The 14,835-nt window shown below is 43.2% G+C and overlaps 1 protein-coding gene across 1 annotated transcript; it reads right to left on the bottom strand.

The window, feature by feature from the left end:
* Positions 1-5,374: 5,374 nt before the first annotated feature.
* LOC148872656 (diphthamide biosynthesis protein 3-like) lies at positions 5,375-5,958 on the bottom strand. Its single transcript, XM_088969818.1, has one exon. The coding sequence runs from the start codon at positions 5,804-5,806 to the stop codon at positions 5,549-5,551; it is 258 nt and encodes an 85-aa protein (XP_088825944.1). The 5' UTR covers positions 5,807-5,958; the 3' UTR covers positions 5,375-5,548.
* Between the last annotated feature and the right edge of the window lie 8,877 nt (positions 5,959-14,835).

Here is a 14,835-nt window from a genome sequence, read left to right as displayed (position 1 = left end):
GATTATTCCCCACTTTCTCCTAAATTATCTTTAATTCCTATTTATCCTCTCCCCCACTTTTTATCTATATCTATTTAAAGAAAGTTTGAATTAACAAATCTAAAATCTATTTAAATATTATAATTAAATTACATAATAATTTTAAAATATTTATTTAAAACACCAAAATAATTATAATAGATTTAATAATATTCACATTATTAATAATTTTCATTTTTACAAAATTCATCACGAAACTATGCACTAACAATATACAATATAATTTTACAAGAATGTTATTCAAATGATAAAAATTTAACATAAAAACAAAATATTATTTAAATGTTTTAATAACTAAATATCTTAAATAACAACATATTAAAAATAACTAAATAATTATATAAAAAATATTTAACATAACTAAATTTTAAATAGCTAAAACAAGGAAATTATGCAAAGAATTTAAATATAATAAATTCCATAAATAATTAATTAATATTTTAACAATATTATACAAAATTAATAACAAAATCATGTAATAATAGTATAAATTATAATTTTATGTATTATTAAATTCTATAAATAATTAATATTTAAATAATGATATTATTTAAATGACAAAATAATTTTATAAACTAATTTCACTTATATGAATTAATAATTCTAGAAAATAAATTTCAAAAAAAATAATATTTACTAATTAATAATTTAAAAATATGAATGTATATATATTAAAATTAATATTTATTGTATTTTTGGTAACTATTTATTATTTTATGTGATAAACATATTTTCAATAATTATGTATAAATCTATTTTTGTTATGTTATTTAACAAAAAATTTTCAATAATTGTTGGAGATTAAACTACTACTATTTAACTTTTTAAATTTAATTTATTGTATTTATTGTAGTTTTGTTATAAATTTATTTTTAGTAATTATGTATTTTAGTTATAATTTATTAATTAATAAATATTATAGATTAAACTATTATTTGAGATTACACTGTTTATTAACTAATTTAATATAATTTTAGTATTTATTGTATTTTTATTAGTTTTGTATTGTATTTTCATTATAAATTTTATTTCCAATAATTGTGTATTTTCGCTATAGATTTTCAATAACAATTGGAGATTCAACTATTGTTATTTATTAGAGATTAAAATATTAATTTAGTTGAAATTAGGAGTGTTCACTAATTGGTTCAGTTTGAATGATCAATGTACTTGGCTGTCAAAACATAAGGAAATAGTCAATGTCTTCATATCATATTTCTCATAACTTTTTACTTCTCAAGCTTTGGGTGATTTAAGCTTATTTTCTAATATAATAAATCCTATCATTTCGAATGAAGATAATTTATTTCTAATAGTTATTCCTTTTGAAGAAGTTAAAATAGCTCTTTTTAATATAGAAAGTTTGAGTCAACTTGCCCAAATGGTATGCTAGCTCTGATTTACATGGAGTGTTAGGAAATGATGAGTCATGAGATAGTCCTTTTTGCTCAAGATTTCTTTCAAAATAAGCTCTTATCAAAAAATTGGACCATACTTTTATTTGTCTTTTACCAAAAGCAGTAGATTGTTCTAAAGTTCAAGACTGTAGGCCTATTTTTACCATAAAAATACTATAGGCCTATCAATCTTTGTAAAGTGTCGACTAGACTCTTCTTAGTCATGCCACACTCTTTTATTGATCTATTATTGAGTTGGCAGCAGATTGATGTAGAATATGGTGCTTTGAGTTACCCAGTATTTTGGTTGGACAGATTGATCTAGTTCTATTCACAAACGGGTTAATTAGAAGAAGAGGTAGGTGAACTTAGGGTAAAAGGAAAAAGGAAGAACATGGAGGAAAAGTTCTTTCGGATGAACAGGTGGAAGAAGATTCTGGGCATGGAGAAGAAATACATTTTGTTCAAAAAAATAAGAGGAGGTCCCACTATCAAGATCAAAGAAGATGAAAGGGCAGTGGTGGTTCTAAACAGGGAGGCAGCAGGATGGCTAAAAGATTTCTTGGATGGGATCATCTTTCCCATTACAAAGACAGGGTGGAAAGCTGAGCTAAATTTGTAGAAGAGGTGCTTGGTAGAAAATAAGAAAAATGATAAGAGAGAATTCGTCCAGCTAGTAAAGTCTTTTGGATCAGGCAAAAGGTAGGTCATCCGCTTTCCTACTAGAAAAGGAAAATAGGGTTGGTTGAAGGTGGCAAAGACCTTGGATGATTATGAACAGAGGTACTAAGCAAAGGAAGGACATAATGCATGCAGAGATAAACCAGTGGAATGCCCAAACTTGGAACATTACTCTAAAAGCATCAGCCCTGCAAATAAGTCGATTATTTTGGGAGGTATGAGAGGGAGTTCTTATTGTTCAAAGATGGTAGCTGATGGTCTCCTTTCTTTCCTTTCCATGCTTTTTTCAAACCAAACACAGCCTAAGTGTCTCCTTTCTCCAGTACCTTCACATGGCAAACCTGGAAGGTACCTACCTCAGACATAATAGACCATTGTATTCCTCCCGTGAAGTGATTCATACTAGGGATGTGGTTCACCCATCCCCGCCTGGCTTCATGGCCCTAATCTTCTATCAGAGACTATCATTGCAGCTAAGGATCCCAAATCCAGTGTACCCTTTAAGTAATACTCCACACAAATATCTGAGAAGCTAGACAAGTTCAAGGAAGCCGCCAGCTTATCATAAGTAGGAGGAATTCTACAAGTTATCCCCTCACCAGGCTTAAGAGGACTAATGCCATTTAGATGTTCTGATGAGTTTTCCATCCCATGTAGCACTTTGTCCTCAGCACCCAATTTCCAACCCTTGGAACCAAGATTATGCTTCAGAACTGGCATGCCCATTCAGGTTGATGCTGGATTTGAGGACTCTTTGTCTTTGAACCTCATCTTCCTGTACTTCTGAATGTGCTCTCCAAGCATTGATAGATATCTCTCCTCTGTAATGTGAGTTCTGTAATCACCATCTTCTTCCTCGTCGTTACTGTCAGCATCTCTCGTAGCAGAAGAATTTGAATCAGACTCGGTCTCAATGCATGCCCATCTCTTCTTCTCAGGCCCAAATCGAAAGACCTCTCTAACTAAGTCCCATTCCCATCATCCACCTTGGCTCCCTTACCTTACCTGTTTAACAAGCAACAGAGAACCAGCATTGGGAATGTAACTTGACAATTGTCGGCCCCAAATCCTCCACACCAGCCCAATTGGGGGAAATTAAGTAAAAAGGTACTAATGTTTATTTTTAAGGTGATCTTGTGGGGGTGATCAGTAGGGGATATAATTCTCAGTTGTAATGGGTGATGGCGCCTTCTACTTGGTTTAGTTTCCTTTGTTTCATCTATATTTTGGATTTTCTTTTTGTGGTGATTTCTGGTCACCTGGTGTTATACGATGTTTTTAATTTTCTTCATAAAATTCTTTTTTATTTATCTTCAAATAAAATAACAAATCGGCGCATTCTGCGCACACATATACAGGCCTTTCGATTGTTTTACTGGTCCTTAATATAATAGCTAAATAATTGTTTCAGTCTTCCACAGAGAGATCACCAGAAATGATATTGTAGTTTTGTACAAAGGGTTTTTGTTTTGATTCAGGCATATAGGCAGCATTTTCTCACTCCAGCTTACAACCCAAAGATATATGGAGGTAGAAAATTGTTGATAAAACTGCATAGACGGCTATCCATTGGAGATATTTACAAAGAACTAACCAGAAAGTCAACTAGAATACTAGATGTGGTATCATCAGGTAACCCACCCATTGATTGGTTTGAACTTTTGATAACCACATACACCATATGCTGTGTTAAGTGATGACCAAGTGAGTACATTATTTATTTTGCACCGAGTGGATGATATAGATTTATGTTAGCCTATCATGTCTGAATTGGGTAAGACATCAAATGCACTTTAGTAAACAAAGGAAGAATGTCCTACAGAAGCAACACCAAGAACTTCAAAATCCCCAACTCAGCCATGCATTGATAGGCTTGATAAAGATTCTAAGGAGTAGGGACCATATCAACAAAATGATCCAATAATCAAGCAGTTGAACTCGTCCTATAAATCCAATTTCGGGAGGTGTTTACAACAAGTTCAGTTCAGCCACCAAGCAGGTTAGCCTAGGTTACACTGGAACAATCAAAACTAACTATGTTTATATGAGAATCCTAAACTTTGTAGTTCATATTACAAGACCTTTTGGATGCACTTTAAGTATTGATGGCATGAACAACTCTGATTGACAAGTTCAGACTACCTTGACAGGGTAGGCAAAGTGATCTCACTCCATGAATACCTGGGTACTTGTGCATGCTTAGTGCAAAGGTATTGGACATGATATAGATATTTACCTAATACAACACCAGATACTGCATGTGTTAAATTTGATTAAAGCATAAGCATATTATATAGGATACAAATACCCATATCCGAGTATATATATATATACATATCTGACCATCATAGATCTCACTTGCAAGGATTTAATGATGCTTATCAGGATTTAATGAGCATATCTGACATCAAGTAATATCCTTTTCAGTTTGAGTGGAGCTGAACTAGAAGATTATTGTAAAGTGGAGTGCTATTAGAGCAGTTAGCTTGATAAATTATATAAAAGCCAAGAACATGCAAAAGTTGTTACTTATTGTTGTGAAGAACATTACATTAACCCAGAGAGAAAATTTGCACCCTTGGCTTAATTCCCTCCCTCTTCCTAGATCACATTAGGTGGGTGGATATTTTTTTCCGGAAGGGGGTTGGTTACTTATATCTTCGATTAGTAAATACTTCTGTAAGCTTTCAAGAGGAATGGGTAGAAAACAGAACAAAAGGTATCACTTTGTATCAACAAGATTGTCAAGAAATTAAAACTAAAGGATTCATAGCTTCTCTTCAAGATTAATTTTCCACTAAGAAGATTCAAAGTGTTCTTTTGCCAACTATAAGCAAAATTACAACATACCACCCGCAAACAGAACTACCATCTGTAGACCGGCAGAAGTCACAAGTCTAATGGCCATTAAAACCAATTGTTTCGACAACAAGACAACCTATGGTATATTCAGTAACCAAGTCAATAAGCAGAGAAGTGTACCCTAAAAATTCTTTTTGCAGCAGTGCATCTGCCAATACTGATAGTTTCAGAGACCCCACTCCCATGGTACAGCACGATTTTCTTTTTTTTTTTTTTGTCTTACTTATTTTATTTTACTTTTCTGAGGGATTAGGGCATTAGGCATAGCACGATAAATCCTTGTAATCCCCATCTTTCTTCCAGCAAATGCTGATCAAAATATGTAGATCAAACTGAAGAAGACTACCCAAAGGCTAAAAACAAATTGGCACAAGATAATCAATAAAAACAAAGGATTTGTGAACTGCCAAACAGAAATTTAATTTAAATATAAGCAATTACTCTCTTAAATTTTAATTGTATAAGTGTCAAGTACAATCCCGGTAGACCAAAACGGACTACAAAACATGTATCTATCTTGATGAATAGACAATATAATTGCAATAACCCACAACCCCAACCTGAGCTTTCTAGGCAACTGTGACGGACTGTTGCTTCGAAGGCTCGAGATTCTTCTTGATATTCCGATCGGGTTCTCCCATGAAATCTTCCATGTTGTAGATAACAGTGATGTAAAGGGAACAGCTAGGGCATCGAGCGATCTCCTCCCCCAGCCTCAGCTCCTCTTTCGTGATCTGAAACAAATCCCCACATGGGCATGGGTACGTGAAGGCCTGAATCTCTTCGTTCCACTCCATATCTTCAATCTCCACGTCGTCGTACGACATCGCTGGTTGTCTACTCTCCTTTATTCAACTTTCAACTTTCAGAGGCTCGACCGAGACCCTGAGGCCCTGTTCGTTTTCAGAGAACGTAGGTAGGGTTTGGAGGCGAGACAGAGAAGGGCGGCAAAGTGGACAAAATGGAGAAGTCAATACTAAAAGTGCAAATTTCTTAAAATTAATATTAAGCTTCGTCACATACCATTTACTTATGATTAGACCTGTTCATGGGTCGGTCAGCCTCGCTTGGCCCAACTCGACGCTCGCACGGGCTTGAGCATGCATTTTAGCCCACGAGTTTGACCTCGGGCCATTATTTTACCTATCGGGCTCGATTGCTTAGGATTTGTTAAAAAGCCTGGTCCGGCCCAACTTTTGCATAAGTTAAATTCTACCCCTAAATATTAATCCCTCTTTTCTCAACCTCTCTCATCTCTTTCACTTAGCCGAACGAACTCCTTTCTCAGTCATAGCCTCATAGCCAAACATTCTCGATGGTGCATAATCCGGCCGGTCCTAGCTGTCAACGACCTTATCTCTGACTGGAGCAACTGGGAGCTTGAAACGGAGAAGATGAAAGAACTCCAGGGGGAACCCGGTGAGATTGTTCTGAAGCTCAAGTTAGTATTTTCTCAAAGGCAAGATAAAACCAAATGACGCAAAGTTTGCATACCTTGTTGTTGGGGGTAGGGGGCCTTTTATAACCACTTCGCGCACTCACTCCGAGGCTTCTGTCAAGTCGGATATGATCGCTTCTGTGCTTCTGCCAATTCGAGTGTCATCCCTTCTGGGATAGAACCGCCACTGCTCCTTGTCGGAGCCATCTCTATAACTAGAGATGGCGGTGGCAGGTGGCAGGTAGCCGTTTGAAGTGCGGTTGTCAAGCATCAGATCCCAAGTCAGTCAAGTGCACCGCCCCTGGGTACAAACTTTCTCGGTGTCAGGCACGGTACGGTTGTTCAGTTTGGCATTCTAGAGGCGAAGTGCTGGAGTGGTGAGCGAGGAAGTCTTGAGTTCGGAGGTGTGTCCCAAACTATCATAAGGCAGGCTAGTTCGGAAAGGAGTATCCCAAACTGCCATAGGGCAGGCCAGTTCGGGGCCTGAGGGAGAGTTCAGTCTCCTAGTAGGGAGTTCGGACTGCTAGTAGGGAGTTTGGACCGCTGGTTCCTCCCTTTGGTGCTCTCGCCTTAGGCGTGCTGTTGTGCCGAGCTGTTGCTTTTGCCATGTGTTGCGTAATTACGAGGTAGGGCCAAAACTCCCTTCATCAATTGGCCCCCACTCCTTGTGCCAAGGGTCTTGCCCTGGCGCAGGGAGTTCGCAGGTGGTAGGTGGATTTGTCCTATACTTCGAATCTTGATAGCGCAAGATGCATTGTCAGGGTTCCTTGGTTTTCTCAAGCGCCCAAAAGGCGGGAGACGCGCCTACCTGCTTACCAATGCGGACAGACACGTCGGCGGGTGCTTATTTCAAATTTCAAAAAAGCGCGCCCCTGGGAGACGTGACAGCGGGTCTTTACGATTTTGAAAAAATGCACCGCTGCCGTTTGAAATGTGAGGAGACGTGCGCTAGTCGTTATGTCAGTTTCAAGAAAGACGTGCGTTGTTGTTTCGTCAGTTTCAGAAAGACGTGCACCAGTGTTTCGTCAGTTTCAGAAAGACGTGTGTCGGCGTTTCGTTAGTTTCAGAAAGATGTGCGCCAATCACGTCTCGGTCTCAGGGGACGTGCGGTTAGCGCGAATGCGGGCCATCGGATTGGCTCTGATCTGCATAGTTGGTTCTCAGTTACTATGGGTATAAATAGTAGGGGACCCCAGTCGTTGTCACATTTGCGTTTTGCTTCTTGAGCTCGCGTCCAAGCTTCAGCTCGCATCCAGGCTTTCAGTTCGCATTCAAGGTTTTTTGCTTGTTCCGGTTTTCGAAGTCTTGCTCAAACCTTTCTTCGGGTGAGTACCTTCCTGGAATCCACTTTCTCTCCTCTATGTCTAGCTTGGATAGCACAGACGGTTCTTCAAGCGGGTCAGATGCAGGTTCTACGAACCGAGTTACATCCCCCGATGGCCTTAGCGAACCTGAGGTAGAACTTGAGGAAGAGCTTGAACCCATAGGCCGAGCCACTTCGGGCAGTCTCATTGAGGTCGGATGTTAGACAGGTTTGGTCCTTCGGGTAGCTTTCCTTGGGAACACGGTCCTGAAGAGATCGTGATATTCCGAGAGCAGCTTGTTGTGGGGTTGCGACTGCCTTTCCACCCCCTTCTTGTCGAGGTCATAAACCACTTCGGCGTTACCATCGGCTAGCTTCACCCGAACTCCATTCGTAACCTGGTGGGGACAATCTCCTTTTTTTGCGAACAAGGCTTTCATTTAGACATGAAGATATTCTCCTCTATTTTAATGCTTAAGAAACAAGCGGGTCCTCTTCCCGGAAGTAGGCGGGCGTATTACCTGTCTCCTCGCCCGGGTTTTAAGCTCTTGCACGAACTTTCCAATAAGGTCCCGACGTAGAAGCGGGACTACTTTGGGGTGCAAAGTGTACTAGGGTGGCCTTTTCAGACCGGGTGGGGGATGGCCGCCCCTGACTCCGGTGTCACTCTTGATAAGGAGACGGTGAAGGGCCTCCGGCAATGGGCACGGCTAGGGCTAAAATGCCATCGGTACCTGACGGAGGCCAAGCTCATGGCGGTCGGCCTAAGTTCGGGTAGGTTCTTTGCTTAGAGGTTTTGTTTTGCTTTGTTCTTTCATTTTTTCTTATCCCGAACTCTTTTTTTATAGGTGTAATGGACTCTGAGAGCACTGATGGTGGGCACCTATTCCAAGGCACGAAGAGGAGGAAGCGGGTTGCCAAGCGAACTCGTGCCGAGCTGCCCCAGGATGCGGAGCCTCATGTTCTAGACTACACGTCAGAGGATCCGCCCAAGGAGCCCGAGGCGGCTCCTTCAATGCAAGAAGCAGCAGGGGCCCCTTATGCCGAGACCACTCACACGGGGGCTCCCACCTACTCTAGTGCTCCCGCTTACTTTGGGTCCGCTCATACGAGAGCTGGGCCCTCAGGCTCGGGAGCTCAAGGGGAATTCAAGAGCGTACTGTCACCGAACTACGCTATTCAGAAGAGTAGGGAGGCAACCTTCCCCGAAGAGATCACGGCCTGGACCGGTCTTCCTTTGAACTAGATCGCCTGTCGTGCAACTACTCATGCTATGGTGGTGAGTTAGATTTCTTATCGGGCTTTTGTTTTTTTTTATCCCTCTTGTTGTCGTTCTCTTAATCACTTGTTCTTTCCTTTTGGTAGGTGAGCTCTTCTATTCATGCCTTGGCGGCCCAGGTGGAGAGGAGCTCGAGGCAGCTCACGTAGCTATGGCCAGGCAGAAGAGGTCTCAGAGGGATGCCGAGGCCATGGGGGTGGTTGTGAAGCATATGGTGGACCTAAGGCTGGATTTGCAGCATCAGGTCGAATACCTTCAGGAGGACATAAGGGAGAAAACGCAGATCTTTTCCCAAGGCATCGAAGATGCCAAGAAGAAGGTCGTTGATGAGTACATCGCCTCGCCGCGCTTTGATGACCTGATGGTTGACTCGTACAGAAGGGGATTTAAACTGAGCCGGTGGATGATTCGGAACACATACCCCGAGCTCGATATCAGTGCCATATCCATTTTGCGCATAACTCGGGAGATGGCCAATGCTGTTGATGGTGAGCCAGATTCCGAGGGCGAGGCAGGACCTTCGGGTATCGTTGAAGTGCCTTCTGATGATGAAGAAGTAGCTCCGGGCCAGTGAAATGCAAAAATTTATTTATTTATTTATTTATTTATTTATTTTTTATCAAATGTACTCTTCCTTGTCTTGTAATGGAATGGACTTCTCTTTTGGTCAAGTGTTGGTTGTTCTCTCCCGAACTGACCGTATTTGCCGAACGGACCATATGCCCGATCTGTTTCTTGCCCGGGTCACTGCACTCGCAAGACCTGTTTCAATGTTTAAAACTCCGTTTCGCCTGTCTTTGGCTGACTTTTCTTGCCTATGCTGAGGTTCCTTCGTTAGCTCGGCATCCTGGCCCTTAGGCTCTGGTAGCGATTTCGTCCACTTCGCTTGGCGGGTTATAGGTAGTACGCCTTAAGTTGACGATGTTCCACGCTCGGGGTACTTGTTTGCCTTCTAGGGTTTCGAGCTCGTATGCCCCCTCGAGCGCTCTCTTTACTCTATAGGGCCCTTCCCAATTTGGTCCAAGTTTGCCCACGCCGGGTTCGGGCACCATAATCTTATGGAGAACCAAGTCCAATTTGGTCCAATTTGGTCCAAGTTTGCCCACACCGGGTTCGGGCACCAACCGGCATGGTATTGAGGCCAACCTGGACAAAATAAAGGCCATCCTAGATATGAGACCACCGTGAAAAGTAAAAGAGGTTTAGAGGCTAAACGGCCGCATAGCCGCTCTGAGCCGCTTCTTGTCCAAATCGGCAGACCATTGTCTGTCTTTCTTTAAGGCAATCAAAGGCAAAGGGTTCGAATGGACACGAGACTGCTAGCTCGCGTTCGACGAGCTGAAGGGCTACCTCGCCACTGTACCAACCTTAACCAGGCCTGAGGAGGGCAAAGTCTTAGAACTGTACCTCTCGGCGAGCGACGAGGTGGTCAGTTCGGTAGTAATAAAAGAAGTAGATCGGGTCCAGCGGCCCATCTATTATGTTAGTAAAATTCTGCAGGGAGCAGAGACGAGATACCCGCAGATAGAAAAGTTAGCATATGCACTAGTAGTTGCAGCTCGGAAACTCCGCCCGTACTTCCAAGCTCGCACCGTCATTATCTTGACTAAAACCTCTGAGGCAAGTCTTACTCAAGCCCGAGGTTTCCGGTCGGCTAACGAAGTGGACCATCGAGCTCAGCGAGTATGACCTCCAGTAAAAGCCACGAACTGCCATTAAGGCTCAAGCCTTAGCAGATTTTATTGTCGAGTGCACATTCAGCCTCGAGGCCCCAGGGCCGATTGAGCCCGAGATCCCCAGTTCGGGTGAACCCGAAGCTCCCAAGCCAATAGTCTGAACTCCTTGAAGTAGCACCCAATGTGGCATCTCTCCTGGTTAGGCCAAGCGCGAACTGGGATGAGGAGCCCTGGATCCTTTATGTAGATGGCTACTCGAACCAGTAGGGCAGCGGGGCTGGAATAGTCCAATGCGGCCCAGGTGGCATGAAATTGGAATATGCACTGCGCTTTGAGTTCGCGGCATCCAACAACGAGGCAGAGTACGAGGCACTGATAGCTGGGTTGAACCTAGCCCAAAAGGTAAGAGCAAAGCACATAGTTATCTGCAGTGATTCCCAGCTCGTGGTCAACCAGGTTACGGGTGAATACGAAGCACGCGAGCTCTCTATGATCGCATACTTGGTGAAAGTAAAGGAGGCTCTGCTCAACTTCCATTCACACTTCATCAGGAAAATCCCGAGGTCAGAGAACACTGAGGCCGATGCCCTGTATCGGTTAGCCAGCACGAGTCAACACTATGAGAACCATGTACATAGAGGACTTACCTCGGCCTAGCATTCTCAGTGGGGCAGAGGAGGTTGCTCCCATCCTTGAAGCAGAGCCGAGCTGGATCAACCCACTCGCGAGCTTCTTGCTAGATGGAACCCTCCCTGCTGACTGCAATGCAGCCAAGAGGGTGCAGCGCCAAACAGCCAAATACGCCATAATAGATGAACGGTTGTACCGACGGTCCTACACGCTCCCCTACCTGCGTTGCTTGCGACTTGCCGAAGCCGATCTCGTACTCCACGACACTCATGGACTATGCAGCGGACACCTGGGGGGTAGAGCCCTCACCCAAAAGGCACATCGACAAGGATACTACTGGCCAACGATGAAGGCAGAAGCCGTCGAGCTCGTCAGAAAATGCGACAAGTGTCAAAAGCACGCCAATATCCACCATCAACCTGCTTCCGACCTCAAATACCTCATCAACCCATGGCCCTTTGCGCAATGGGGCATCGACCTCCTGGGGCCATTCCCGCCAGCAACAGGTGGGAGAAAGTTCCTAGTGGTGGCAGTAGATTACTTTACAAATGGATATAAGCTGAAACTCTGGCAACAGTTACAGTCCGAAACATATAGAACTTCTTTTGGAAGAACATAGTATGTCGCTTCGGACTACCTCGGGTACTAATCTCCGACAACGGAAAATAGTTCGAGGATATTAAGTTCCAAGAATGGTGCCAAAATATTGGAATTCATCAGAACTTCACATCGATCGCACACCCGCAGGCAAACGGTCAGACAGAAGTAATGAACAAAGCCATCCTGCGCGGACTGAAAGCACGACTAGACCGAGCTAAAGGGTTGTGGGCGGATGAGCTACCAAGTGTTTTATGGGCTCACCGGACTACAAAAAAAACTACCACGGGAGAGACCCCCTTCAACCTCACCTACAGCACTATAGCGATAATCCCAACGGAAATCGAAATACCTACACTACGACTAGAAGCATATGACCAGACAAACGGAGATGAGTTACGTACCAACCTCGACCTATTGGATGAGGTAAGAGACCTTGCGCACATACAGACAGCGGCCTACCAGCAGAAAGTAGCTCGGTACTACAATGCTAGAGTAAAAAAGCGGAACTTCCGAGTCGGTGGCCTGGTTCTTCATAAGATTATGGTGCCCGAACCCGGTGTGGGAAAACTTGGACCAAATTGGAAAGGGCCCTATAGAGTAAATAGAACGCTCGAGGGGGCATACGAACTCGAAACCTTAGAGGGCAAACAAGTACCCCGAGCGTGGAACATCGTTAACTTAATGCGATACTACCTATAGACCGCCAAGCGAAGTGGACGAGATCGTTACAGGAGGCTAAGGACCAAGATGTCGAGCTAATGGAGGAACCTCGACATAGGCAAGCAAAGAAAAGTCAGCCAAAAGGCGAAGCGGAGTATTAAACACCAAAGCAGGTCGCTCGAGTGCATAACCCGGGCAAGAAACAGATTAGGCATATTATCAGTTCGGAAAATATGTCAATTCGGGAGAACAAACCTACACTTAACCAAAAGAAAAGTCCATTCCATTGCAAAATAAGGAAGAGTACATTTGATAAAAAAAATTGCATTTTCACAAGCCCGGAGCTACTTCTTCATTATCAGAAGGCACTTCAACGACACCCGAAGGTCTTGCCTCACCCTCGGAATCCGGCCCACCATCGGCAGCGTTGGCCATCTCCTGAGTTATGCGCGAAGTGGAGATGGCGCTAATATCGAGCTCGGGGTACGTGTTTTGGATCATCCACCGGCTCAGTTTAAATCCCCTTCTGTACGAGTCCACCATCAGGTCATCAAAGCGCGGCGAGGCGATGTACTCATTCATGGCCTTCTTCTTGGCGTCTTCGATGCCTTGGGAAAAGATCTGTGTTTTCTCCCTTATGTCCTCCTGAAGGTATTCGACCTGATGCTGCAAATCCAGCCTCAGGTTCGCCATATGCTTCACAACCACCCCCATGGCCTTGGCATCCCTCTGAGACCTCGCCTGCCTGGCCATAGCAGCGCGAGCAGCCGCCTCAGTAGCATGAGCAGCCGCCTCAGCAGCTCGGGTAGTCGCCTCGGCGGCACAGAAAGCCTCTTCGACAGCCCGTGCCTACCTCGAGCTCCTCTCCACCTGGGCCGCTAAGGCATGAATAGAAGAGTTCACCTACCAAAAGGAACAAGTGATTAAGAGGACAGCAACAAGGATAAAAACAAAGCCCGACAAGAAATTTGACTCACCACCATAGCATGAGTAGCGGCACGACAGGCGATCTGGTTCAAGGGAAGATCTGTCCACATTGCGATCTCCTCGGGGAAGGTGGCCTCCCTACTCTTCTGTAGAGCATAGTTCGGCGACAACACGCTCCTAAATTCCTCTTGAGCTCTCAAGCCTAAGGGCTCAGCTCGCGTATGAGTGGACCCAGAGTAAGCGGGAGCACTAGAGTAGGTGGGGGCACCCGTGTGAGTAGTCTCGGCATAAGGGGCCCCTACCGCTTCTACTCAAAGGATAGTAACCCGAACTGGCCTGCCCTATGGCAGTTCGAGACGCTCCTCCGAACTAGCCTGCCTTATGGCAGTTCGGGACACACCTCCGAACTCAAGACCACCTAGCTCACCACTCCAGTACTTCGCCTCCAGGACGCCAAACTGAACAATCGTACCATGCCTGACACCGAGGAAGTTCGTATCCAGGGGTGGCGCACCTGACTGACTTGGGATCTAACGCTTAACAGCCGCATTTCAAACGACCACCTACTACCGCCATCCGCAGTTACAGAGACGGCTCCGACAAGGAGCAGTGGCGGTTCTGTCCCAACAGAAGGGATGACACCCGAACTGGCAGAAACACAGAAGTGATCATACCCGACCTGACAGAGGCCACGGAGCGAGTGCGCGAAGTGGTTATAAAAGGCCCCCTACTCCCAACAACAAGGTATGCAAATTTTGCGCCATCTGGTTTTATCTTGCCTTTGAGAAAAGACTAACTTGAGCTTCGAAGCAATCTCATCGGGTTCCCCCGGAGTTCTCTCATCTTCTCCGTTTCAGGCTTCCCGTTGCTCCAGTCAGAGGCAAGGTCGTTGACAACTAGGACCGGCCGGATTGCACACCATCAATTAGTATTTTTTAATTTTAAAAATTACAAAAAAAAAAAAACAAAAAATCATATTTGAAGAAAAAATATTAAATGATCTATGGATATGATAGATAAGCCAAATATTAACACTATATGCAGTTCTTATGGACAAATCACAATAAAAAATAATTAATTAATATTTAATTTTTAATTCAGAAAATTACAAAAAATTCAAAAAAATCATATTTGAAGAATAAAGGCCAAATGATCTATGAATATGATAGATCAACCATATATTAACACTATATGCAGTTCTTATGGACAAATCACAATATAAAATAAATAATTAATATTTAATTTTTAATTCCAAAAATTACAAAAAAATAAAAAATAAATAAGCATTACACAAAAAAATTTAAATCTTACATGAATACGGTAGATCATCCATAGGTTTCTAA

The sequence above is a fragment of the Nelumbo lutea genome, chromosome 2, assembly GCF_056320005.1.
Source record: "Nelumbo lutea isolate HS-2025 chromosome 2, American lotus-T2T, whole genome shotgun sequence".
In the NCBI taxonomy this organism is placed as follows: domain Eukaryota; kingdom Viridiplantae; phylum Streptophyta; class Magnoliopsida; order Proteales; family Nelumbonaceae; genus Nelumbo; species Nelumbo lutea.
Note: the sequence above shows the minus strand (reverse complement) of the source record. Positions and strands in the feature narration are given on the sequence as shown.

Excerpts from the sequence above, each read along its gene's own strand:
- LOC148872656 (XM_088969818.1), bottom strand. The coding sequence starts at position 5,806 with ATGTCGTACGACGACGTGGAGATTGAAGATATGGAGTGGAACGAAGAG.